The sequence below is a fragment of the Tympanuchus pallidicinctus genome, unplaced genomic scaffold (assembly GCF_026119805.1).
Source record: "Tympanuchus pallidicinctus isolate F22 unplaced genomic scaffold, pur_lepc_1.0 scaffold19, whole genome shotgun sequence".
Classification (NCBI taxonomy): Eukaryota; Metazoa; Chordata; class Aves; order Galliformes; family Phasianidae; genus Tympanuchus; species Tympanuchus pallidicinctus.
In genome coordinates, this window is record NW_026294710.1 from 4097325 (window position 1) to 4125241 (window position 27917).

General features: G+C 42.1%; 1 protein-coding gene across 5 annotated transcripts in view; it reads left to right on the top strand.

The window, feature by feature from the left end:
• ATXN7L1 (ataxin 7 like 1) overlaps positions 1-27917 on the top strand; it is a 108771-nt gene that overhangs the window by 44207 nt on the left and 36647 nt on the right. The window contains exon 1 of one of the 5 annotated variants that reach the window (XM_052680861.1): positions 19100-19269. The exons of 3 other annotated variants lie outside the window; for them this stretch is intronic. In XM_052680861.1, the coding sequence (XP_052536821.1) occupies positions 19155-19269 (115 nt within the window). In that variant the 5' untranslated portion in view covers positions 19100-19154. Of the gene's footprint in view, positions 1-19099; positions 19270-27280; positions 27405-27917 lie in introns of those variants that run through there. One more of the 5 variants, XM_052680862.1, reaches the window with a different exon arrangement.

A 27917-nucleotide genomic window follows, 5' to 3' on the forward strand; every position in this document is an offset into this window, starting at 1 on the left:
CTGTACCATTCCCGAAGAACTTAAATAGTAGTGCAGTGTTGTATGGACAATCCAGGTAGGGTGAATTTAGTTTTAGTTTAGTTTGAATTCAGTTTTGCAAAAGCAGAACTGAAAGAACTATTCTGAATTCATCTTCTTCCCTAGGTATTCTTATTGTGCTTTATTTTTAGACTGTCAGAGCAACTCTTGGGATTCTGAATGCCAATTCTGTCTCGGAGAGAGGAGCTCTGTATCCTTAGTGCTGATAGGCTCTGTCCAGATTCAGAAAAGTGTTTAGATATGTAAAAGGTAAATTGAAATTTCAAGACTTAAGGATTTTTATTCATTAGTTCATTTGAATTCTTACCTGCTTGTATGCATGAGATTGTCGGTCACCTTAATATTGGCTACTGTACTCATTTGGAACAGCTTGGGGTTTAGTTTCTTTTGGATATGCCCTAGAGAGAGCTTGATGAAAGATACACTGGCAAGGCTATGTTCATTCAAGAAAAACAAAACAAAATCCTACCTTCTCTGTGATAACTTGGCCGGGAAGCAAGGTACGTGGATTTAGTAGACTTACCTCCTAGTTGCTATTCTCCCATCTTCCACCTCCTAGGAGAGGAGAATGCTGTAACCACCAGACACACTATAAACCACAATAAAGCAATGCTTTTTGCATTGGAGGTGTATCAAGCAACATGAATCTGAACGTAAAGATTAGCATCCAGATCTGAGGGATGGTCTGTGGCAGAGACTGAAAAATGTGCAGCCAATGCTCAGAGCAGCAGCAACGTGGTGTGTCTTCACCTTGTAGGTCACTGAGGTCAGCTTAAAGCTGGAAGGAGTTTGTTTGCTTCTCTCTGTCTAGCAAGTGAATTTAAGTCGGAGCTGTGTTCAGACTTGCTGACCTGCTTGCTTAGAAACAAGCAGTGCAGTATTTTATAGGGTTGTTTGTTTTTTTTTTTTTGGTTTCTTTTCTACTATCATCCCACTGCTTATACTGCTTTCTTGTTTTTTATTAGTTAATGTTCACAGAGCTTAAAACAAAGGTCAGATATATAAATATAGAGAGAGACAGAAGGTCAATGAGTCGTGTAAGTGGAAAGCTCACAACTGCCAATAGAAAACTACTTTTCAAAAATTCACCCTTGCAACCTACATGGGTAGGGTTTGGGCCCTTCACCCACATAAGTAGCAACAGGACAGGAGGGAATGACCTCAAGTTGCATTAGGGGAGGTTGAGGTTGGCCATTAGGAAACATTTCTTTGAGTGGTCAGGGGCTGGAGCAGGCTGCCCATGGAGGTGGTGGAGTGACTGTCCCTGGAGGTGTTCAAGAATCATTTAAATGTTGTACTAAGAGACATGGGTTAATGGGAAAATACTGGTGGTATATGGAGAGTTGGAGTAGAAGATCTTGGAGGTTTTTTCCAACCTTGGTTTGATTCTGCATGCTAATAACTGAAAATTTCTGCATTTGAAAGATACTTCTAATGCAAAAGCAGGAACATTTAGGCAGTGTCGAACTCTCAAGGGATTGTACATTGGAGAGTGTACATGAAAGAAGATGACATTCAACAGTGAACAGAATGCTATGCATGTGTGCAGTTGCTGTTGAGCATAGTGACCTTCCCCTCTATCCCTCACCTATTTCTGGATCTACATGTGAAATTAAAAAATCTGAAACTAAAACACTGATGTGTTTTCCATAATTTACTCAATGAAGTTTTGGTTTTACAGTCGCTTGATTGCGCTGTATAAATAAATTAATTCCACAGAGGAAGTAGGTTGGCAGAGTAGTAATGGCACTGGGCTTCTAAATGCACTGAAAGTTTATTGTTCATGATTACATCTAAGATAATTTATAATGATAGAAATTCTCTTTTTCATAATGTAATCATTGATAATACTTCATTAGTGAACCATTATGTATTTTTTTTTAAACTGCAGGTAAATTGTGTTAAATGATATAGTACATACTTAAACTGGATGGTGTTGTCATGGCATTGATGGAGATGCATTTCGCTTGTAATTTCTTTCAGTTGTGATTTTAATAGAGATGTAGTTTTAAATAGTAACCAATAAAGATTTCTTTTAAGGAGCGTCCATTTATAGAATTCAGCTGTTGAAGGTTGACTGTAGCATTAGGCTTAAGTTTAATCTCCTACATACTATAATTCACAGGGCTGAGTTTAGTGCCTTGTACTCCCAGCTGCTGCACCTGTGGGGGGGTGGGGGTGTGATAGTGAGGGAGATGGGAAAGGTACGGTGAAAATGTGCAGTCATAGACTGTAAAAAGCTGCCAGAATTAAAAACAGAGCTATTTGGGCTGAAGTTTCCCATAGTATGTTTTTCCTGGGCTGAAGAAAGTGAATGTCTTCCATCTTAGAGAAGGAATGTGTTGGTGGTGTTTGTTTCTCTTAAAGCAAAAAAATCAACCAGACTCCACAGTCCCATTCCTAGGTAAAGTTCAAATTAAGAGCCATTTGAATTCACTGTTCAGAAGTGTTCTGGTGAGCTAAACATAAGCAAGAATAAGTCTATTTTATATCACATTATGTTGCACTGTTCAGAAGGTACATTTGATGTGGAATCTGGGTTTGCCAAAGGCCCAGACAGAAAGTTGTTGCTTCTTCAGCGTATTCCAAAGTCTGGAAAGCAAGGCTCCTCTCTGTTGCTCTCTGTTGATCCAGCCTATGATCTGACAAGGAAGATGTGGTGGGTTTACTTGGGTGGAGTTGTTTTCTGAAAGTTGACGCATTCAGATGTGTTTTTGTTACAGAAGGTAATTAGCACCTGGATTAGTCACAGCCCAGTGGTGTTCCATTTCAGTTCTGTAGAAGTCTTGTCTGCATATAAGCCTGCCTGATGACAGTGACTTCTAGCAGTTCTCTGACCATTTTCGGTCTAGTTAGTTTTCCAGCTGTTACATGCAAGTTCTCATATGCTAACATCAGCAATTTCTTGCAAAGCAGGCTCTGGGCCTGGCAGGAGGTCAGGGCATCCCAGTCACAGTGCAGGCCCTCATGGCTGCCCAGGTTGGGTTGCCTCAGTTTGTGCCATTGTAACCAGCTCGTTATACTGTAAAACTGTGCTACCTGACTGGTGCCACATCTATTTAAAACATTCTGTTTGCATGCATAAAACACTGTACTTAAAATTCTCATCATTTCAGCTATAACTGAAGCTCTTCTGAGTATTTTCCATTTCCCAGTCCTGCAGTGATGCATATAATTATCTTAACAGTTTAATGTTATTCTACTTAACTTGTGGTATTAATGTAATAATTGTCATATTAAAATCTAAAAATATTGAATTAGACATTCTAAAATGTATTTTATCATTACTGATAGGTTAAAGGTGCTGTAGGATTCAATTTCTAAAATAAAAATATTGTATTTATCTGGATAGAGTAATTAATCAGATTTTACAGGACATAATAAGAACTAATAGATGAAGGGCAACTTATTCACCTCACAAGATGCGTATTTTGATTACAATTTATTGTCAAATGCCTGATTTAGCTTCCTGCTCCAAAATCTACCAATTGTTAAGACGCAGAAATAAAATCTAGGAAATCTGCCTCACTATTTATGTTTTTTAGACTACTGATGTTGCTAATGGCAAACGTTTTCTTTGAATAGCGTTATGGGAAATAATAGATTGTTTTTCTCCTTTTTTTTTTTCTTTGACAGACTTCCAATTTCTAAGAAAATAATTTTTTTATCATGCTTAGTGTCTGCTCTGTATCTAGTGAAGTATAACTAATACCATACTTACATAAAATACCAACCACTGCATGTGAAAAGTATGTTTAAGGCTAGTGTTAGTCTATCATTATTTTGTACTACTGCTTCTATTTTATTCCCAGGGAATAAATAATGTGTTGTGCAGAGTTATTCTTTTCATGAGTTCATTGTCAATGTTGTGGATTACTAATTATGCAACTAGAAAATTTTATTTTAATATTGTTTTAGAGGCTTGAGATTACTGAAAACTGCTTAATTTTTTAATTCAGTTTTTTGGAGAGGGATTAGCTGGGAAGAGTCTCATTTTTCCTTTTACCTGAAAATACTGAAGCAGGAATAGATCTGTGCAAGCTGAAATGTGGGCCAGTAACTGGCCAGTAATACTGAAAAGGTCTGTGTAGGTTATACTTGTTCAGACTGATTTGATTTGTGCTTGGTGATTAGACTGTATGAAAGATGCAGTCTGGTATATCCTTGCGTGTTCTTTACGCTTTGTCACCCTGGCAGTACCACGGTGTGTGCTCAGATGAGTATGAAGACTCATGCTCTGACTTCGGGTCACTAAAAGCTGTAAGATAATTGTGAAAATGGTGCTTTTGAAGTTGATGAGGACAACAAAGAATTAGTTTGCTGTTTAAACCTTTTTGTTGCTGTGTAATGCCAGATGCATTCAGTAGGAAAGCTGAAATGAGCAGTACAGCTTTTCAGCATTTTTGCATGGGCAGGAAAGATGTGATGAGACACTTAAATCTGCAGAGAGCAGCACAGTGCGGGACTGTGTGTTTTCAGTTCTAGGGTTTTTGTGTTCTCCATTAACTAAAAACTGGTGTGAAGCCATTACAGCCTCGATGCAGGAATTAGCTGTAATACAAGAGAAGATTGTACTCAAATGAAAATAATTCTGCGTGAGTTCAAAACCTGCAGTTCTACAGCAGTGTAGATCGCTTGGGTCTAAATCACTGCATTACAGGACAGCCTTTTGTAGGCATACCTTTCCATTAGGTGAAAATGCAGCAGAAGTTCTGTAGCAAAAAAAAAATTAACTTTGAAAAGAGAGGTCTGATGTCTGTCATTGGACTGCTGAACAATTTTGTTGACCCATTGCTTTTTGAACTTAATGGAAATTTAAAATTAAGACCAAGATATAGTCTTGCAGAGAGGATTCTCAAAATGTAGCTGTAGACTGTGTGAAGAAATACCTCTCCTTTTGTTTTGAACTTGCTGCCCAGCAGCGAACAGTCACTTCCTGTCCACCTTCATTATACATGTGTATCATAACATTGCTCTGTCATCGCTTTTCTAGTTTGACAAGTCCACATCTGTTTAATTGTCACTCTAGTAGAGACTGTCTGTGTCCTTGCCCCATGTATTTGTATCTGACTCAGCCTTCCTAAACCATTTTTGAAAGGAGAAGCAGTGGTATCTCATGCCATATTTTTTAACTAACATTTGACCACTACAGAACACTGAGATGATAATTACAAATCAGTATCTCATTACTCTGTAATAATGATTAAGAGGCCATAATTTTGCATATAAAATTAAGAATTTTTTCTTCTATGTCTTCCATCTTTTCTGCCATGACACTTCACATTTCTGTGCATTGGATTTCTTTTACTATTTTATTACACCGTTCAGCAGCATTAGGTCTTTGTGCAATCTGCTGATTTTTGTCCATAGTTCTCTGAGTAATTATATACTGAAGATCTTGTTCTCTGGCTAACCACCTTCTTTTTTGAACTGCTTCTGAGTATGTTGAATAGTTCTGGCCCTAATGCTGACCCCTGCTGCATGCCACTGGTGAAACTCTTCAAGAAAACTGATCATCTTCACCCTCTTCTTGCCTGGTAGGTAGTTAGCTAGCCTTCGTGGGATGGGGCTGGAGTCTTCCTTCCAATTCCCTGGCAGCTACCTTTGCTCTAAGAAACATAAATGCAGTTTAATTTCACTTGGAAATTTAAGTAGACGGCATCTGTTGGATTCCTCGTGTCTGCATGTTCATTTATGCCTTCCAGAACATTTGTGACTCATAATGTTTTCCCAGTATATCATACATATCCATATGTTTACTGATTTGGTTTCTTCATATGGTTTCTACCACTCTGACCTGGGTTCTTTTCTGTCTTGCTACTGTTCATTCATCTGTACTGTCTCTAAGGTGATGTTATCTTCTGAACTTTGATACAAGGGGCTCTTTAGTGAGAGGCTTTGCTTGCATGTTGGGAACTCAGTAACTGTGTTTGAGATTTCTGGGAACTCCTGGACCAGTGGGATTGGTTTGTGCTTGCCAGCCTGCTTTGCAGCCACTCCATCAGTCATTTATTTAAAGATGGAATCTTAGCATTACTGTTGTATTCCATAAAACAACCCCGAACCTTCTGAGCCACTGAAATCTTTTGTCAGGGCTAGAAAACAAGCAAATTTTGTTTTTGTATGTCTTTGTGTATGCATAAATTTCTGTGTGCGTATTTATATATTAATTGATCAAGCTGTTGCACCCTGACTGCAACAGTAGCCTTAATTCTGGGATAACTACTAGAGAGCAATTTATTGTTGCTGCCTGCATAAATGAGATGGAAAAAATGGAGCTTGCTGAAGAAGAAAACGCAGGTCTTTCATGTTAAGGAAGTGGCTTGAATATAACTAATTTTCCTCTCCTTTCAAAGAGAATTTCATGCTGGTAGAGGCAAAGTGTTCCATTTGGCCTGAGTTGAAATCTCTCTTACAAGACTGAAGTAAAAACGGAGGAAATGAAGGGAATAGGTTTACAAAATGATTTCTGTTCCTTTACCCACTAGTTTGGAGATCAGAACAGTTATGTGTGATGTGGGACATCCAATTTACCCTTTTGGTCCCAAATCTGAGGGGATCTTAAAGAAAAATAAAGCCAGCTACAGAAAAGAAAAATAAAGCCTGTTACAGAATCCTCAGAGATTATAAATTGATACTTGGAAAAAAGATCTATAGTAATATCAACTCTGTATTATTGGATCAGTAGTAAATACTGCCATGTCCTGAATATGAAATAACTTTGAGGACAGTCAGGATGCTCAGACAGCAGTTATCTGTGTTGGGTTTGTTGACAAAGACTCGGCGTTCCCTTACAGTTCATTCTGCGTCACTGCAGCACAGCCTGCACCATCACTGCACAGCCTGTCGGGTGGAGATCCATGCACTGAGTTAAATATTCTCTTGCACGTGACATGATAATACCCCAGTATTATTTGTCCTATCATGGTAAAGAAAAAGAATAATAATTTAAAAAGAAATCTTTTTTTTTTTTTTTTTTTAATAAAGCTAAAAGCAGAGGACGGACATACACAAGAATGTAACACACAACCCCAGCGGCACAGTCGCATTTCCTCACTTGGAAAGTGGTGGCCACTTTGGTTACCACTGCGGTAAAGTGAGAACTTCATCTAGGGTCTGCTTGTCAGCCCTGGGAAGATCTGGAATATTTTAGGCTCTCTTCTTTTCGTTGGCCCATGTCCCTGCTGCTTCAATCAGTCTTACCTGGCCTGCTGGAATCAGGTCAAAACCAGTCTGTCTGTAATTGGAAAAGGGTGAGAATGAGAGGTCAGCAAAAACACTGAAGTGGGGAATATACTTAGCAGAGCTTTTTGCTCTGTTTTGTTTTGTTTCTTAAGGAAACTAGGCAGAGAGGTCCCTTGGGATGTTTTTGTATCCAGCCCATGTTGTGTTGACTTCTTCACTTGTATCCAACATCATTTTCACAACATTAAGAAAGAAATTCAGAAATGCTAGCACACACATTTATAGTTTTGAGATCACTACAGTATCTAAGTATCATTCCCCAATTAGGGAGTTCTTGGGAACACCCGAAAGCTTCAGAAAGCTTTCATCTCGCCGTTGGCATGGGCCAAGCACTGATCTGCCTGTGCACGATCTGCAGCCATTCCTCCTCTCAACAGTGTGGGTCGGGATTGTTGCAACCCTCACACAAAGCGCTGAGGGCAGGCAGGAGCGGACAGAGCTGAGTTGTTACTTGTGCCCTCTTTTAAGGATGCCTGGTTGCTGTGATCCCGTGAGTGACATTTCATTCTTCCAATGACGAAAAGTCAAAAGGAGAAGTCAGATTTTGGAAGTGCAGGCAGAGGTGAAATGCCTTCCTTCCATGCTTTTCTGAGTCCTGTGCCACAAAAACCTGGCAAGGTTGTTATCTGTCTCTTCTGCTCTTTCATCCAGAAACATGGATTCAAGTTACTCAGTAGGATTCTTTTATTTCCAGTTGCTTATCACATGATGCAGTTATGTGAAGAAATGATAAAGTTGTTACCAGCATTTACACCAGAAGCAATGTTTAAGCAGACAGCTTGTTTTGTTTTTGCGTTTTGAACTCACAGTCTGGAAGTGGCAATTTTAGCTAGATAGCATCAATCAGATAAAATGAAGTTCAAATAACAGGTAACTTGAGAATAAAGCATAATGGTTTCATGAGAGCTATAGAAACAAACATATTCCACTCCACACTTAACACATTCGGTTTGCTGAATGCAAGCTACAACCATCAGCTATTCACTGAGTAATGTATGCTTCTTCATTCTCGTTTCAGTTCAGTTCCTGGGATTTGGTTCCACAGTTCCATTTTATAAAACAAATCTTTCCAGTTTTTAAACTGAATCTTAGTTTAATGTCAATTTAGTAGAATTTCTTTGCATCTTGTTTTTGTTTCTTAAAATTTGACATTTAATGTAGGATTAGATCAATTTTATTTCTTTTTTTTTTTTTAGACATATACATCACAAAAGAAAAAACACAAGGCAAGTTTTTATTTAATCTTAAGGGAAAGTTAGAATATCTATTGGAAAGTCATGTTTAATGACAAGTGGATATATGTACACCAGCTACATTGTGAATTGCACAATATCAGTTGAAAAGTGAATAAGACAGGTGACACTTTTGCCTGTTGATGACAGAACAAAACTGTCATCTTTGCTGCTTTGTCATATCACACCTTTCTTTTGCCAATTTCCCTTCACAGCTTCAGCAAATACCAAATATACTTCACTCCAGTCTTCCCCAATGTGATTTCGAGGAGTCCACCACTACATATCTTAATTCATTTTGTTTTCCAGCTTATGAGAAAATCTGCTGGAAAATGCACTGTAGCCTCCTTTTAGATTAATTAGCGTAATCATCTGAAACTTTCTTATGTGTCTGTATTAACACTCAGCTAACTGAAGGTCTGACTTAGGTGTTTGTGTCTGTAAAGGGAATTGCTTCATAGCAAAGCTTTGCTTAACTCCATATTTAGCATATTTATGGAGTTATGTGAGATGCAAAGGTAGCTTTTTCTTTTTTTATGGTAGATTTTAGAGCAATAATTTTGCATTCTGCAAAATGCTGTTCAACTCCTGCTCAAAAAAAAAAAAAAAAAAGCTCTCATTCAGTTAAGTCATACAGTATAAGCTATAGGGTATTTCATCACAAATAATCTTAGTGGGCAGTCCAGACAGCAAAAAGCTGAATGTCTCGTTCAGATGTATCTTCTCTAAAGCTGGATGTACGTAAATCCAGTACAGTGTGTTTAATGCATTTGTGCCTGTGCTGCTGGTGGTGTCGGTGCTGGTGCTGCTGCCAGCAGCATGTGCAGAAGGAAGCACGGAGTTGTGACAGAGGAAGGGCTTGCAGACTTGCTTCACTCGCAGAGGAAGCTGCTCGCTCCTGGCATTTGTATTGCAGTTCATGCTGAGTTTTTAAGACAGGATTTCTCCTCACCTGGGCCTGTTTCTTTTTTGTTTTTTCCTTCTTCTGTTATGCTAGAATTTGTAATGCATTTCACATAATGCACATAATGCATTTACACACTGCATTTCAGTGGATGAGACAGGAGCAGCCCTGCCTTGTGCTGGTTATACCTGTTAAGCTCTGCTGTTCTTGTTTTTATCACGTAATTTTCTTTAAAGCTCTGTTTCAGCTGCACTGCACTGATCAGTCACCAGCTGGTCTTTACAGTGTTCCAATTACCTGGTAGTTTGTTTTTTCCTTAAATAATGGCCATCCCTGATCTTACACCCTCCAGGCTGAAAGAGGACTGTGGGTACACCGCAGGCATGCTGTGTACAACTGGCTCCCTTGGGGGCGCCTTCAGTCAGCGAGGTTTGGTTTGGTCTGGGAGAAATGGTTTGGGGATCTGAGTTTGAAAGTGTTCTGCCAAGAGCTTCCACATAGGTTTCCTAAGCACTGACAAAGCTGAGTGGCCGCAGCAGTAAACCAGCACTGCTCCTACACTGCCCAAGGCCGGGAGCCTGCTCAGCTTCATGCGGGGTGGTGCTGTAACAACACCCTGAGACTGCAGCATGAGTTACATTTCTGGTTTGTGTCACCAAAAGGTGGAATCCTTCGGGGGACTTTGAAGCATCGTGTATTTTGGTTGCTTAAAAAATAAAATGCACCTATTTACAAAAACTAAACTCCACTTTTCACAAAGAGCAATATTTAAATTAGCAATATTTAAAGAGCAATGTTTAAATTAGATCATTTAGAAATATGCATAAGAAGTGTTGCCGGATGAACTTGTAGTAGTTAATAACTTGTTTAATTTGAAGAATTACAGTGATGATTATTGTATGTAGAATCATGCTATGGCTTACAATACCTTTTTTTTTCAGTAGATTGCTCTGTTGAATGGAAGAATGTTGAAATATCAAGTATCTGCATTATTGCAAAAAATAAGAGAATTTGTCGTATAGGCTTTCCATGTACCATCACACAGCATGGATGTGGAAATGCAGGCTTACCTGTGCTGAGGTGGGATGTGCCAACACCCATACGTGAAGAAGTCATTCAGTATTTGCTTTACATGAGCAAAGGTGAGGGCAATTTTCATATAATTGCACTGATGCTTACCCTAGAAGAGGAAGGAGTGAGCTGCTGATCTCTTTTACTGCCTCTCATGCTCAGCAGAGGTAGAAATGTGCCCACTCCATTTCCAGAGCGCTTGTTCACTGATGGGGGCTGGTGGTGGGCTGTGTGAAGCCATGCGGGCCCTGAGCCATCCCACTGCTCAGCCCAACTTCTGTGGTGTTCTCTGCAGAGAGGTGATTCTTTCAGAGCTGTTGCTCAGCATTCTTTTTTTTTTTTTTTTTTTAAGATTATTTTGTACTTTGTCATTGCAGTCATCCTGTAAATAGGAACCAGACCTCAGGCACTACAGCAAAAGCAGTTTTGAATAGAACGAAAAGATACCTTACAATTAAATCACTATTTCCTTTAATTGAGCATCAAAACTCTTTCACTTCTGCCATTCAAACAGATATTCCATGCATGTGTTGGGGAAATGTTTGGAGGCATATGCAGAATTGTAATTTTCCTAGGGTTATTTTTCTTGGAACCTAATGTTGTTAACTTCCAGCAATGTCTGCAGCTGGCTGCCTCATAAAAATATCTTGCATTCCTAGAAACATTGCATTGTACAGATGACCAGAATGACCAAACAATTTTAAAATGCAACCCACATTAAAATATTACATTAAAATATGTTTTGTTTTACTCAGTATGAATCTAAACTAAAAGATTAGCTACAGTAATACCTAGCAGTGATTTAATTTATGTGGATTATCCATCCACAGAAGTTCTCCTAGTACTATAGCAGTTCACTTTTGTCACTTTGGGTGCATTCCATCTTATTTCAGAGCTACTAAAGTTATCCTGATTTCTGTTGCTTTTGTGATCTGGCCTTCCTTAATGTGTAGAATGCTCACGTAGGGTTGCAAGAAGTAAAATAACTGATGTTCTTATGGTACAAATGAATTTTCAAGCCTAACAGTGTTACCCTGTCTTTCATACTTTTTTTTTTTTTTTTTCAATGCCAGATTCTTAGTTTTAATGTAGTAAAACTTTGTTCTTTGTAGAACTTCAGTTTAAGGTAGTGACAATGTGTTGAACCTTGAATTGAATGAAAGGCATGGCCTTTAGTTAGCAAAGAGAACGAATGGTGCACTGATGTATTTCTAATTCATCTTCTATTTGAAGACGCAAATTAAAAATGTAAGACACTTTGTTGTTTTAAGTTCAGATTTGGGAGAATGTTAGTGGCAGGGCTGGATTTTTTTGCCATGAAGTAGCTGAGTGTCACAAGCAAGGTACTCATAGCATGACAGCACTGAGTCGCAAGTCTGGCAAGGCGTGTTGAGTGCAGAAGTGCTGTAGCAAATGGCTGTTAGGTGGCTGTCCTCAGGCATGCTGAGTGTATCACCTGCTGTAGGGAACCTGTTTTGGCAGGGGGGTTGGACTCGATCTCTGGAGGTCCCTTCCAACCCCTACAATTCTGTGATTCTATGATTCTGTGTGAGTTGCCATGAAGCAGGTCTGCTGTACAGAGCTCTGCACCAATCATTTGTTCCAGGGCGCTCTTCTTGAAAATGAGGAAGGCTGTTTCTTACTGATGCATATAGGTAGTAAACAAAGAGCTTGTCTCCTTTTGTGTCCAGTTCTCTACAGACTCACAATAATGTTTCTGAAAAATACTGTATGAAGAGATGCCTGTCCTTACATTTATCACATCCTCTTTGCTGGATGAAGCTGTGACAGAAGAGTGCAGGGTGAGCTGCAGCCAGCAGTGTGGTGCAGAGTATCAGAGGTAGAAACCAGACTGTCAAACTTCAGCATCCCTCCAGGATGCTTTGTTGGTGACATCGGCATGGCTGTGACAGGGCCAGGCTGTGGCTTGTTGGGCAGCTGATGGGGACTGAATCGCCCTGTGGCGTGCTGTGCAGAGAGACAGCATCTGCCCTACTCATCTCACCTGTCTGTCCCTGTCACACCACCATCTTCCTTACCCACAGTGCTTCTGCAGCTTATCTCACCTTCAGTGAGACTATTCAACTCACTATCAGAAATAGGAGAAAACTGTGCACTTGGATTTGGTTGTTCATGTGGGGGTTTTTTGTTTGTTCTGTTTTTTTTTTGTTTGTTTGTTTTTTGTGGCCTCACATCTTTCCTCCTTTCGTTTGTTAGTTTTCAGCTGGTTTAGCAAGAAAAGCTGGTGAACACCAGAGGCAAAGAGAAAGGGAGAGTACATGGTTTAGTGGGAGCAACAGCAACAATTGTTAAATCAGCTTGGCCTGTCATACCTAAGCTGCAATTGTAAAAGCGTAACTTTTAGAAAGGGCATCTTACCTTGAAGATGGAAGATTTGCTGTTTGCATTAGCCTAGAAGTGGTATTTTTCTGGGCTATACCAGTTCAGGTTTGAGCATTTCTGTGGAGTTGGTATGTCCAGATTGATGATATATTCAGGTATTAGTGGCAGTGCGGTATTTTCCCCCAAAAGACATGCTCACCTCTAATAGGAATTCAGAGCCCCAAAAGGATGTGCTAAGGAGAGAGCTTTAATATATGGAGTTAGCCTGATAATGTAATCAAAAAACACAGAAAATTGACTGGGGATGACATCACAACTAAAATTCTGTATCCTTTGACTGAATAGCATTGAAGTGAAAGTTGTAAATTGTAGAAAATGACAATTAGAAGAAAACAAAAAGTGGTGAGGTTTGCCAGACTACACATGCAGAATGTTGGCTTCTGCCAACATTGGCTTCTGTTGGCTTCTGCATTCAGAAGGGAAGAGACAGCAGATTGAATAGGAGTCTCTGCAAATACTTCATGAACTTACCTAAGGATGCTTTTACTATATGTTATCTGTGCACTTGTGTTTAGTGAGACTGCACTGAGACTGAAACTGACTCCAGTTTCTGGAAGGCTGGAGATCGGAATAAAATAGGTAAGGAACTTCCTGTGTTTTAAACATTTTTACTATTCTTTTAATCTTAGAATTTTCTATTTTCTATTCTGTGAATGGAAAAATACATCTGGAAGGCTGATAGCAGTACATGCAGACTAAAAACAATGGAAAAACCTGATGTGTAGTTCGGGAGTAAATAAATGTAGGAATAGTACCTACATTCTTCCCATGCATGCAGGTGACCTGTAAGACACATTTTCTGACTGTACTTTTGTACATAAAAGAAGCACAAGTGTGCTTCTGTACGTTTAGATAAATACATTCTGGTCTATTTTCCACATATCCACGACAAGCAATTAAATACCAGTTTGACAGTTTGAATCACCTTCTTTGTAACTTAGAGTACGTTGCTGCAATGCTGTCAAAATGTGCATGTCCACGCAACATGAAAATAATGGTGTGAATATAAGTTAAATTGCTAGTTGTAATGCAATGCTAAGAGGCTGGCTGAAGCAGAACCTTTATTAGTAGCTCCAATTAAGTCAGTAAGAGATCACAGTATTACTTGGAATTCTGGAATCTCTAAAAAGAAAAGAAACGCAACTTTGGAGTGCTCATGAACATTTTATGGCATTGCACAGGTGAAGCAGCAAAGACCACTGAATTACAGGATTACAGGGGTTAGAAGGGACCTCAGGAGATCATTGAGCCCAATCCCCTGCTAAAGCAAGTTCTTTACAGTAGGTTGCACAGGTGGGTGTCCTGATGGTTCTTGAGCACCTACATGGAAGGAGACTCCACAGCTTCTCTGGATAACCTGTTCTGTGCTGTGTCACCTTTACCATGAAGAAGTTCTTCTGCATATTTGAATGGAACTTGCTATGTTCAAGTTTTAGGCCACTGCTTTTTTTCCTATTGCTACACACCACTGAGAAAAGCCCGGCCTCATGCATTTGCTTCCCACCTCCCTTTAGATATCTATAAACATTAACCAGATCCCCCCTCAGTCGTCTTTTCCTCAGACTGAACAGATCCAGATTACTCAGCCTTTCACGATGCTCTTGTTTGCTCTAACTTGTTGGTTAACATTTGAGACTTTTCCTGTTTAACACATTAAGGAAGCAATGTGCATGCAAGGAAACTTAGGAAAACACTACGTTGTCCAGCAGCATTGCTGCCATAAGAAATATTATTTCTGTGTATTGTGCATTCACTCCTTATGTATCATTTAACATGAGTCTTTTAAAAAATATTCAGAAGCTTTCAGAGTCGTCGCACAGTTGAAAAGGTTGTACAAGAGGAGTGCTGAAAAGTCTGTTGCTTCTGAGGTTGCACAAAGAACTGAAGATTTGAGTGTAAGAGGAAGAGTGTTCATTCCTCTTTGGGTTAGCTTCATCCGTTACTCTAGATTCATGTGAGTGTTATTCCATACCCAGAGTGGTACTGCTGAGCTCCATGGCACTCATGAGGTGCCCAAGTGTTGCGATCATCGTTTGTAAGCAGCTGAGAGCAAGGTCTGTTTTTTATGTGATTGTACAGTGTTAAGTGTGGCTATGTTTTGGGAAGACAATGCGATCATCTCTTGTTATTTCAGCTTGCTTAGACAATTTAGGTTGGAAGTTTTACAGCAAGAAATCCTTGTTCAGCTCAAAATGGAGCAAAAAATGCTCTTAATTTTGTTGTTACAGTGTTTTATTTTTAATAAAAGAAACTTATCTCTAAAGACCCCCTTTGGACTACGGCCAAGAAGGAAAAACCCAGTAAAAAAGAACTTTCTTAGGAAAGCAGAGATAGGAGTCTGTCTTTTCTTTTGCTGCTAAAGTACTCAAAGCTGTTTTAAAAATACCCTTGAATTCCTCCAGAATACCAGGCCTTTCTGGAGGAGCAGCTCTGAAAATTAGGGACTGCTGAGGCATCAGCCTGATCTGTAAGGTAACATAAACATAACTGAATGTCTGTCAAGCAGCACTTGCTAGTCAAGGATTTGTACTTTTTCACACAGAATCACAAAATGGCCAGGTTTGGAAGGGACCTCAAGGATCATGAATCTCCACCCCCCCCCACCACATGCAGGGCCACCAACCTCCACATTCAGTGCCAGACAAGGCTGCCCAGGGCCCCATCCAGTCTGGCCTTGAGCACCTTCCAGGGACAGGGCAGTTTCTTGGTACGGTAACGGTTGTTTGATTAGTTTATGAGGATCTGTGATGTATCAGAAGTGTTTTATAGGCTGCAGACACAGCTTTGGTAGAGCGCGTTTCTGAAAACGGATGAGATGGTTGATTTTGTGGACTTGTCGAGTCAGGATGCTGGGAATTCATAGAAATCTGTTCCCTGCTAAATATAGTTTAGGTAAGATACCTGGTGACGGTGTTTTCCAGGAGTCTGCACAGATGATCAGCTGGAGCTTTAGGGATTCATCTGAGATGATCTCTGCAGATAAAATTAGGAGAATTTTGGCTTTCCCAAATGTTCTGACCTACGCTGCTCTGAACTCCTCTTCCCTCCACCAGTGCAGAAATATCCATGGCCCTGAAACATTTGAAATTGGACTTCAGAGTGAGATTAATACATCATTACAGAAAACCTTCTTGAAACAGTTAATACAGCTGCTGCTTAAGTATATGAGCTGGTATTTCAATTCTGTGTTGGGTTTATTTTTTTGCCTGAAGTCAGCTCTGTTGTTTTTGCCAGTGCTGGATTGCTGAAGCTGTAGTCTTGTTTCTAGGTGGAAAAAAAAAAGCCTGCATGTTGACCTACCTAGCACTATGAGGAAATAGAATTAATTCTGTCACTATTTTAGGCCCACAGAACTTGAGCAAGAAGCACACGTACTCCCAACAGATTGGACTCTTATTTCTGCATTTCGAAGATTTAGTCCCATAACACATTGCAGACTCGGCAGTGTCCATGCACTAGGTGCTAAGAAGGGTTCTTATTTTTAAAATTCAGATCCTTCTATTGAAAATTGCATGGGAATATTCTTCTGTTGTGCAGCATAAAAAAAAAAAAAAATTGCTCCAGGTGGTGTTGGTGTGATGCCCTTTCTGAACAGGGACAAACCCAGCTCCATTGGTCCAAACCTAGCAACAGTGAGGTGAGATTTTCTTTTGAAAACAGTCTTAAAAGCAGCCATGTCCACAGCAAGGCACTGCTAAATGGGCAGTCTCCTTCATGTTTTTATGGAGCAGTACTCTTTCCTGAGCTACACGCAGAGTTTCAAAAGTATAGGCTGCAAGGGAATCACTTTCTGTTGCTCCTTGTTTCTTAGACACTCAGTTAAAGCTTGTGAGATTGTGAGATGAGCACAGTGTGATCTTCAAAAAACATTTTAAAAATCCTTCTTATCATCTACAATGAATTGTATTTCTCGTTCTTGGCATGATTCTGGAGAAAAGTTACATTGCAGTGCTTTGTGAATAACTGAGTACACATCTCGTCTGTCATTAGCAGAACCTGTCTCTCCTAGTACAACATTTTATAAAGAAAAATATTTACAGGAAGTTCATCTATAAGGAAAATGTCTGGGGTCTTCATCTAAGCTGAAGTTGTTCTCTTACATTCAAGTAAGAGTTCTGATATTGTTGCTAGATTCCCCTTTTTAGACTGAAAACGATAGTGTTGGTTATCACTTCCTGGAGCACTGGTTCAGGCAGTCTCTTGATGGATCACTTAAGGCACTTTATTTTAAGATATGGAAAAGGAACAACCTCCTGGATGTATCTTAAACAAAAGCTAACATCAGCCTTGCTTGCCAGATAGTACCTTTTCATTTTCAGGAATTGAAAACATTTTAAATAAATTTGTCTGTATGGTTACTACGCATCTTCCCGCTCCCCAAAAAATCAGCATTGGAGTTATTTTTTACGTGGGAGTTAACTCTTCCTTAACATTACCAACAATTAGAATTTAAACATTCAGAACCATGCTGTGACTTGCAGTTCAAGAACTGGGGTGTGAATGTTATCACACGATCACGTGAGGCAGCAAGCGCCGCTCCGTGCAGCAGTGCTGCTGCATCCCCAGGATTGTCACTGCGTCTCTGCCAGCTGCCCTGCACACATCTGCTGGAGCCACACAAGTAGGTATTAGCCGTATCTACGTCTCAGCCGTAAATGATGCAGTAAGCAACATGACCTGGAAAATTAAGCTTTTTAATTTCTCTTGCCTTTATATGTGCACATACGCTTGGATTTTTTTCCAGATGTTACCCAAATGTATGTTAAATATTTTTACTTAAGTATCTGTTATTTACTTATATATTCGCTTGTTATTTCTGCACCTATTGCTACTTTCTCTCGTTTGTTTATCTTATTTGTTTTATTTTGTCTCATTAATCCTTTCTTCTGTGAGGGATGTATACCCATAGCGAATGTTTCTCATTCAGAAATCCCAGAAGCATGTAGTGTTATTGTGCTCAGGTAGGCTCATGCCCCAAATGCAGTTTGTTGTGGGGTTTGGGTTTTGTTTGTTTGTTTTTACTTCAGGTCCCACACTGAAATTAAATGAGGTGAGGAAAAAACCCACCACCACAGGTTATGCACCTTCAAAGACGCACTGGCTCCATTTGCGCTGTCTGGGTGCAGTGGCTCAGGATCTCTCATCTCTAGTTCTGTCTTCCGCTCAACTGGAGCTGTGCCAAGAGCTGCAGTGCCCCATTGAGCAGATCTCTGGGAACACTGCTTCTGTCTGCTTGCGCTGCCAGCATCTGCCTCATCAACCAGGGCCTCCAGCAGAGGGTTCTGTGAGTAAGAGAGGTGTGGGTAAATGAGGGCTGTCGCCACATTTACATGCTGGGGACACTGCAGAGGTGGAAGGATGAGCATCTGGGGTAGACGGGGCTCCCGCGCCATCTCTGAGCTGAACAAGAGGGAACAGAGCTCCGCATGTGTGCAGACATACACGTGCTAAGTCATAAGACGGCTGTAAGTGCCTTACGAGTTGAGCTTGCGTTTGTCAGTGCATTTCATGTTGGCCACGGCTGTGAGAATAGATCTGTGTTAAGCTGAGGTGCCATGCTGCCATGCTGCAATGGAAGTTCTGGGCTGGCTTTCTGGGTGCAGCTTCTGTGCCACAGGTAGTTGGGAGCTGGGCTCGGTGAGCCACGGGGGTCCCGTCCGACGCGGAACATTCTGTAATTCTGTACTATTGACAGCTGTTCAGAAAAACACGGAAATGTCGGCACTTCCTGCGCCAGTTCCGGGCCGTTATCCGTTCGGGACCTTCCGAGCTGACAGTAGGAGCGCGGAGGCTGAAGAACGCGGCGCAGGCCGTCGGCAGGGAGCATGCGCCGGGCCGCCTGTTTACGGCGCGCTGCCCCGGGCTGCTGCCGCCGGCGGCCGCTCCGCCAGGGGGCGCTCACGGCGCCGGGCGTGCCCGCAGCGGAGCCGCGCGGGGTGCGGCCGTTCCGCGGCGTGGGGCTGCGAGCCGCGGGTACCTCCGGGCGGCGGCCGCTCCGTCCCCCGGCGCCTCCCGGAGCGGGGCTGCGGCGGCGGGTGGGGCGGGGGTGGGGCTGCGAGGCGGCGTGCCCAAATCGGGAAGTGCCGCCGCCGGGACTTTGGCCCCGGCCTTATCTGCGCCGTGATTTTTATTTTTTTTTTTCCAACCCTTATCAGCGTAGCGCCGTGCAAATAACGATCGCGCGTGCTGCCTGCGGAATTGGAATCTCGCGTACTCTGCCATGTTCGCTTTTGCTCCGGTGCTTCGGAGTCTGAGCGCTGATGCCGAGTTCCAGCGCAGGCCGTGTCGCTGCCCCTCACAGGGGTACTGAGAGACAGAGAAACCTCCGCCGGAGCCGCGTGCAGAGGGGTTACCGGGATTTCGCCCTTTTTCATAGTATGTATTCCTACGGCCTCAGTTTTGCACTGTCACGTTTATTTCACGTGTCTCCGTGTGGCACAACGCAGTGCAGACTGTGCTGGCAATAGGCTGTGGCTCAGAAATAACATCGCTCGTACCTTAAATTGAATGATGACGTGACAGCGGTACCAAAGCAGTTTAAACACAGTTGGGAAATTGCTGATTCCTGAGCTAGCAGCTGTCAGCTTCGTAGTGGGTGCCTTTATGTAAATTCCATAGAGCTTTTTAAATAAAGAGCAAGGGAATTACAAAGCGTTTGCTTTTGGAGCTTTGATATGGTTTGAATTGTGTAAGTTAAATTAAAAGAAAGTAAATATTTTTGTTTGTATTCTCTAAATACCTGTGGTTTCTCTCGGTTTGGTGTTCTTGGAAGAACAAGGGTTACCTGCAGGCTGTCAGGGCTGTGTGCATGTCTTAGTGTTAGCATTACCGCTGGGTATCGGTTGCAATCTCATGCTATGTGCTCTAATAGGAGAAAGAAAGAAGTTTTCTATCTCCACTACATTATTTATAAGTTATTATAATTGCCCAGACAGGTTGTGGATGCCCCGTCCCTGGAGGTATTCGAGGCCAGGTTGGATAGGGCTCTGGGCAGCCTGGTCTGGTATTAAATGGGGAGGTTGGTGGCCTTGCCTGTAGCAGGGGGGGTTGGAGATTCATGAACCTTGAGATCCCTTCCAACCTAGGCCATTCTGTGATTTTGTGATAACTATCAAGACTTAAGTGGCACTTCTGTGGGTTATCCAGTGGAAGACAGAATCCTCCTGGCTCACCTGAGACCAGTGTCAGCCAATGGAGGTGGCATCTGTCCACAGCTGTGGAAGTCTGTGACTTCCAAATGAGCTTTTCCTGTAGAGCCTGAAATGTTCTAAGGTCTCTGGTCAGTATTGCACTGTAGGACAATGAAGCTGTGGAGGGTGTGGAGCACAGGATTCACGGAGAGCAGCTGAGGGAGCTGGAGTGGTTCAGTCTGGAGGAGAGGAGGCTCAGGGGAAGCCTTATCGCTTTTTACAGCTGTCTGAAAGGATATTGTTGTGGTGAGTGAGTTGGCCTCTGCTTACAGGTAACAGCTATAAGGGGAATGGTCTTTGGTTGTGGCAGAGGGAGGTCAGGTTGGATATTCGGAAACATTTCTTCTCAGAAAGACTTGATGGGTTGTTGGAACCAAGTTACCAGAAAGAGGGGTAAGAATTGCTTGTAAGATTTGTGACCGGCAGATGGGCATGGAATGGTGAAGCAGAGTGCGGTCCCTGAGTAGGGTGAGCCCAGGTGGCAAGGGACAGCCCCCAGGTGACAGGGCAGCAGGGCCCAGCAGTAGCATCTGAGGAGCACTCACTGAAGGACTCGAGGTTAAGTTACGTGGCTTGCCTGTTCTCCATTCCTACACCTAATGCAGTCCCATATTAATATAATACAAGGTTGAAAACAAAGGTGAACCCAAAGTGTTTTTAAAAAGAGTAGAGCAGGTGTGGAAGTTGCTTCTCTTGATTGCAGTACGACTGTGGCAGTATGCATGAAGCCCATTGCCAGCCTCCATGCATTTCCCTGGGGCCTTCAGGCCATAACATGTCACTGTCCTTCAACATGTGTGTCCTTGGAGGTTCTCTGAGAGCCTTTCACATGCTGCTAATAGTGTACCTGGCTAGAACTGTTATCTTGTGGCAGGGGGAGCAGTAACAAAGCAGAAAATTTATTTAAGCACAGTTTGTGTGTGTGTGCTGGACAGATAAACAGCTGCTTTACCTGGAAGCTACCAACTAGAGTTTGCTGTGGTGGGAGCCCACATGAAGGTGAAATACCTTTGGTGTATTTTCTTAAACCTCACAGCAGTTGAGACTTTTCAGTGCAGTGGTTTAACGCTGTAGGCTTTGCATTTCTGGTCTTTCCTAGTTCGTGGCATTTGGCAGCAGGGAGGGGGGAGCACTGGTCTTCACCTTCTTACAGTAAATAAACCTTCTGCTGATATGAGTCACTGAACATTTAGCAAAGTCTTGCTCCCAATTGTTTATCAGTAGTTGAGTCCATTCCTTTCTAGTGTTTGTGGTGCTCTCATCATTAGTAAATACTCCCAAAAAAACGCGCTACATAAGACCTGCAAATAATATACAGCAGGAATCATCTTCCATTGTTGTCTGAATGTTATGCCATCCAAAATACATTTATTACTTCCTAATCATGAGAATAAATTTTGTGTCCTAAGAAAACAGTAAAGGACAGTAAGCCTGTAACTTCCACTGCTGTCAGCTTTCAGGTGTTGAACTCTAAGGAGATAAAACAACTAAATATTCCAGAATTCTCTGATGAGTAACAATAGACTGAATTTTGGTTTTGAACTGTTGTTTTTCTTGAATTATTTCTGTTTCAGATTTAAACAATTTGGCAGATCAAGGCATTTGGTACTAGGGAGAAAGAAGGGAGGGGTAATAATGTTTTAGATGTAGGACTCCAGATTCCCAGAAGTCTTACAGCGATGTTCATGGTAACTCTTGTTATCTTTTGCTTTCTGTACTCTTTTGCTACCATACGAAACTGCTTAAGAAGCTCTGTGCTATACACTGTCGTCTTCAAGCCTAAGTAAATCTCTTCCTTAGTATTTAGAGACAAGATTGATTGCTCAGGCATGGATACTTCTGGTTCATGTGTTAGCCATCACTGGTTAAATCTGCTGTACTTTCTAGCTACCATTTGGCAGACACAGCAATAATTGCTCTGTGATCAATTTGCCAAATAAAGTTTAGTTCCTCCTCTGTAATCAGGCTGGAGTCAGCTGATTATAGCTGAGATTTTTCATGCCAGTGTTCTGCGCGTTGTCCTTCCCCTGTCTCTGGTCAAGTTGCTTCCATAGCTGAGGGAAAAAAAAGAGAGATTTTTAAACTCTTCCAGTTCCTGCAGTTTAAGTACTTCTTGTTACCCCTAGATAGTAGGGTTTATTTCAGCTGTAGCACCATCACTTTGATGAGGAGGGACAACTTCCAAAAGGATGTAGGAGTGTAAGGCCTCTTTGGACTTTTCTGTCTTCTGACAAGTGGGAGAGGATTTGGCCCTGTAGCATGAGCACAGATTGTCTGGTTCAGAGGAAGCAATTGGCAGGTAGGAAGTCACATTGCTGGGTTTTTTCCATTTCATTCCACGACTACCTTTTTATTTCACTGTTAATTACACTTTTGGCATTGTGGCCAGGAAAACAGCTTCAATCTGGATTGGTACCATCCGTTGCTTTGTTTTTCCTACAGTTAGGAAAGCACTTGTATTTTAACTTTTCCCTCACTGAGAATATTGGGTTTAAATGACCTGGCTGTAAATCACGATCCCAAGTGATTTCACAGCTTGATCCCTCTGCACAGCGGCCATCACAGCTGTGTTAGCATTTGCTGTGCTGCCTGCTGCCTGTTGCTGTGTTGTCACAAGTGTCCTGCGCTCATCTGCACTGCGCTCCCCAGCTTCCCCCAGCCCTGATGCAGTCTGGCAGGAATGCATGCAGCCAACTCTGCCTTGACACTGTGCCTGAGCTAGTAAAAATTCTTGGTACTGGGAGCACAGGACTGATGCTGCAAGGTAGTGGCTTCACCTGGGTGCAAGGTAGTGCCTTAATCTGGAGTCTCTGCCATTTCTGCCAATGTTCTTGCTTTTGGAAGTGCTATACAGACAGCCAGAACACCTCAGTTTAAATCAATAACCTCCAGTCTTTTGCTGGAGAAAAAGCTTTTGTAACATTTCCAGACACATGCCAACCCAGAAGTGTAGGAATGTCTGCACAAAGCTGCATGTAGGCTAATGAGCCCAACTGGAGCTGGTTTGTTTCTGCATCTCTGGTACAGATAATCTGACCACGGGTAATTGAGTGTTGACTCTATAAATAACTCATCTGTACACATTGCAGTCCTGCCCTTTAAAAAGTATTCTCTTTTTCCTGTTGGCTCCCAAGCTTACTCCCCTTGTAATTGTTTTTTCACTGACCAAAAGCTGCTTTCCCCTCTTGTCAAAGGGTTGTGCTGTTCTTTCTTCCCACCTGATGTGACATTGCATCTGACATGGATGAAGCCAACTCAACCCCTATAGGAAAGTAATCCCAGAATGTTTTACCTGTGCTCCAGTTGACTGAGGTGGTTTAAATTAAAAAAAACCAACTGGTACATGTCAAACATACGATACCTTGGAAAGATGTTTATTGTGTGCTTGTTCTGTGAGACCTCCTGTGACATTTAAAATCATAGACACATGTTATTGTCTTCCATTCAGGTCAGCAATTGGAAGGTTGGTACATCATTTATCCAAAGCATGGCATTTGTAGCACATGAAGTTAGTTACAGTGAGCAATGGTATAGACACATGTTCAGAAGTAGAACACAAAGTGCATTTAACTGGGATTCTCTTAAGCTGATATGTATCTCTTTATGTCCTCTTAGGGATGAGTTTCTTTAGTTTACACTGCTAGACACCACAAATGATACAAGTTGAATTTGAAAACATATTTTTTTAGATCTTAACTTGCAAATAAGAGTAGAATTAAAGAGGTTCTGAAGGAAAAGGAGCAGCTACCAAAGTGCCTTTACAGACACTCCTCTGTGGTTTGGGTATGTCTGTAGTATTGTTTGCCTGCAGTTTTCTTCTGTAGAAGGCTGAGGGTTTGGGTGTTTGTAAGTGCAATTGTATCTACTGAGAGAAATACGAATAAGTGACCTCTCCAGGAATTATTTTGGACTTCCCTTTGGAGGCTGTGAATGTGGGGTTATAACCCATGGCTATCCCTGCAGTGTTCTGAAGAATTGGTTTTGTTATTTGTGGCACATAATAGGCCTGACAGATAAGGAGCTGATTTATCTAAAACATTGGGAATGAGAAAATACTCTGCACTGACACTTATCAAGCCCGCTATAAAGGCAGTGTAATACAGAATGAAACTGAAATGCAAGCTCATTAAAATTTCAAAACAAACCTGCAGTTCCCAGTCGGGCAGATCTATTTGGTTAACTTGATTTTCAAAAGCTGTCAGAATATCCGAAGGGAATTCATTTGAGGCTGGGGAATATCCATGAGGAGTGACAAACACAGAAGAACAAGTAAAATTACCATGTAAAAATGTAAACTTGAGTTTCCTGAAAAATAAATATAATAGCAACAAAGCTCATCCAATTACACTGATTTTTCCCTCAGAATTTTTTACTGCCTACCAGTATGGCATTAAAGATGCATAGTTTCAGTGATTCTTTGAAAATCAGCTACTGTAAAGAGACACATTCATTAACATGCCCCCAGAGAACAGCATTTGGTGTGGCAGCAGCGCTTGTGCTCTGACAGTTGTTGCACGGGTGCCTGTAGAACAGGCATTGCTCAGACTGTCTCGCAGGGGCTGGGGAGCACAAGGGAGCTGGAAATGGGGTGAGATGGCAGCAGTGCCGAGGGGCAGGACCGCTCAGGGCGATCGAGGTGGGACACATAATAGAGAAAAAAGCCATGGAATCTTAGAAAAACGCTTTTCTCTATTTTTCTGCTAGTGGAACAGCTTGCTGTTAGTACAGAGAGAAAATATATATGTACGTTGTATCATGAAAATGCTGTTCTGGGATTCCAAAAGCCAAAACATTTAAGTAGTAAATTACATCCAAGCACCGCAAGGCTGTTATTCTCAGCTAATTCAGTAGTGCTACCACGTCTGTACGTGATTATTCTGAGGAACAGTGAAATAAGTTATCTGGTTATTGAGTAAACTCTGGCATGATGCTATGTGTATAAACCAATCATGAACATATGTCTCCTAAGGATGATAGGTGTTTCCTCTGAGTTACATAGTGTAGTGTTGTCATTGGGTATTTTTGCCAAAGTCCTGAAATGTATGTATGCTGCTTAAACATGGCTCATCTTGCTGTAATGTTTGCTTTACTCTTTTATCTGTACAGCAGTTGTTTTTAACTGCTTGAAATCTGACTCTGACTGTTACTAGTATCCGTAATGTGGTTAGTACCGTTAGCTCGGTTACCTGAAAGGCCGTTGTGATTGCATTCAGTGTTGTAGGAGGGCTGAATACCATTCATCCCATTAGTTTTGATCTGAGTATGGAGAAAATATGACATCTAGTGCAGAGCTCACTGTGGAGTCCTGCCAGCCACCTCAGTTGTCCATCCTTAGATTCTCTTAGCTCTGAAAAGAAATGCTGTTCTATCTCTGTTTAGATTAAGTAAAGCATTGTTGAATACTCTTTTTCTCTAGTAGTCTTACTGTAGATAACGGGAAACACCCAACGAGTTCCTAAAATGTTAATATATGTAAATTATTTTATTTTGTAAATATCATTGAAGATGGAAATTGAGATGCAATGACATATTTTACCTGAGACATTCATGTAAATAAATAAGATGACCCTAGATGGGAAGGATCTGCCCCAGGGGCTGGTCATACCAAATTTTTCACTATTTCCAGCAGTCTGTCTGAAGCAAAATGATTTAAGTCCTGTGCTTCAGGGAGGGAATAGATGAGTTGCTTTTAAATTTGTGTATCTAATAAACTAGACCGCTGCTGCTCACATTTTATTTCAGTGCTAAACATAATGCTACACCCAACAAATATTCCAGTTAAAGATTTCTCTTCACATACAGCCATGAAATCGCCCGTAGAATTCCTGCTTGTCTGCGGTGCTGCTGTTGCTTGAAGGAAGTGTCATAGCTTGACTGCCAGGTTGGGGCTGTTAGTGCAGGTAATGGAACACCCATGCAGAAGGCAGGTGAGGGCTGTCCTTGCAGGATGAGCACAGGGTGTAGGATGGCATTAACCCCGCACCCTCCAGGCTGTTCAGAATGTCTCACAGGTTTTATGTTGGACTATCAGAGCATTGCTTCCAGTGCAGCTGGAAATTTCCACGCAAAGCTCTTCTCACCGTTCTTTGGGAAAATGTCAGAGGAAAAAAAAAGCAAAAACATTTTACCTACGATTCATTTGCTTTTGCATGTGTCCTTTTTTGCCCAGGGATTCCTGGTCTTACTGAGCTGAGAATAGCTGAGTTCCAATAGCCAACTGGGCAGTTTTGCTGCGGTAGCAGTGTGCCAGGGGCAAATACCAATTACACATACAGAATTGTGTCTTTATAAGAAGTGACGACTTCCTACTTAGATATCCAACTCCTTTTTGAAGGAAGTTAATACTGTGCATTGTTACTATCCCATTTTATAGCTGAAGTAGGCCTTGTCACCAGAGATACATCTAGGTCTCCTGCTGCCGCGATGCAAGGCGTGATGTTGGCAGCAGGACAGGGTGTTTGCCGTGCCATCGTCCTCCCAACTCTGCTACGCCAGGGTGCCTTGGGGCTGCAGGTCTCGGAGTGCTTGCAGAAGGAGCGAGCCAGCAGCCAGCAGCTCCGCTTCGCATTTGGTGCGGTGAATCTGCTATTGGAAGCAGTTTTGTGCTGTGGTGGTGCTCCGCTTGACCCTTCCTTTTTTTTACACTTCCTACTGAATAGAAGTAAGTATTCTGGGAAACACTGAGTGTTTTTAATGGAATTTGGCCATTTTTAAGAGATTTGGCCACTTAAGAGTAATTTAGTGGTATTCCAGAGATGATTCCTGCTGTCTCATGTGTAATTACTCTGTTATCCCACAAATGAAGGATGTTTCAGGGAAGCAGCAGGCTTGTCCTGCTCCGTCAGACACAAACACTCCCCCCCCCCCCCCTTTCCTGAGTCAAGAAAGAAGAAAACAAAGCCAAACAAAACCCGAGCGTCTTCCTCTCAGTAGGTGGGTTTGTTGCTTTCCATTTTACACTTCGGTTTAACTGCGCTTAACTTTCAGTTGTATCAACAGTCCAAAAAAAAAAAAAAAAAAAAAAACCCAAAAAAAACCCAACCCACAGCTGCTTTCAGTGCGTATTGTTCTTGGCGCGGGCCTGCGCTGGTGTCCGACTGGTAGGACCTGAAACTCGGCGCTCAGCGAGCGCCTGGAGTCAAAGCAGGCGGCGCGCGCGGGCCGGCGGTGCTGCAGGGCAGGTCGTCCTCTGCCGGCAGCGCGTGCGGAATGCCGCGCTCCTCTGACGGCATCTGCGGCGGCGTGAATCATCGCGCGTTCCAAAAGTGCGTGTTTACAGCCGTCGTAGAATCAGATTAAGTTGGCAGCCCGCTCCTCGCTGTAAGTGGCTCGGTTTACGTTTCTTCTCCCTGCGGGATGTTTTGCATAAGTTTGCCGACCCTTCGCGCTCGTAGGCTTTGTGAAACGAGAGTCGTTTCGGTGGGTTTGTGTCAGAGAGCGGAGCTCCTGTTTGTCGTAAATAAACGTGGGCAGAAGGGTGGTTATTTTAGCACTTGATAATTTCCCACTTATGTCATTTGACCTGGATTGAAGCTGTGATTGCTGAGCTGCGTCCTGCGCGGCGTGTCGGCTCCGGGTCGAGCTGGCGGTGCGCTTCCTTTGTCAGTTTACAAGAAGTATCAAAATGAAACTGGCTGTGCCGTTTCCTTCGCACCGCGCTGCGGGGAGGAGGAGCGCCTCGCGGGCACCGTTTCCTCACTGGTTCAGCAGCGCTCCGGGCAGCGTTGTGCACACAAAGCTGGTAAAGTTGTCCTTCGCTCTCACGACGTTATGCTGCAGTTGGTTTGCACTGAGCCTGTGTTTATTTTTAGCGAGCTGCACGTCCTGCCTTTT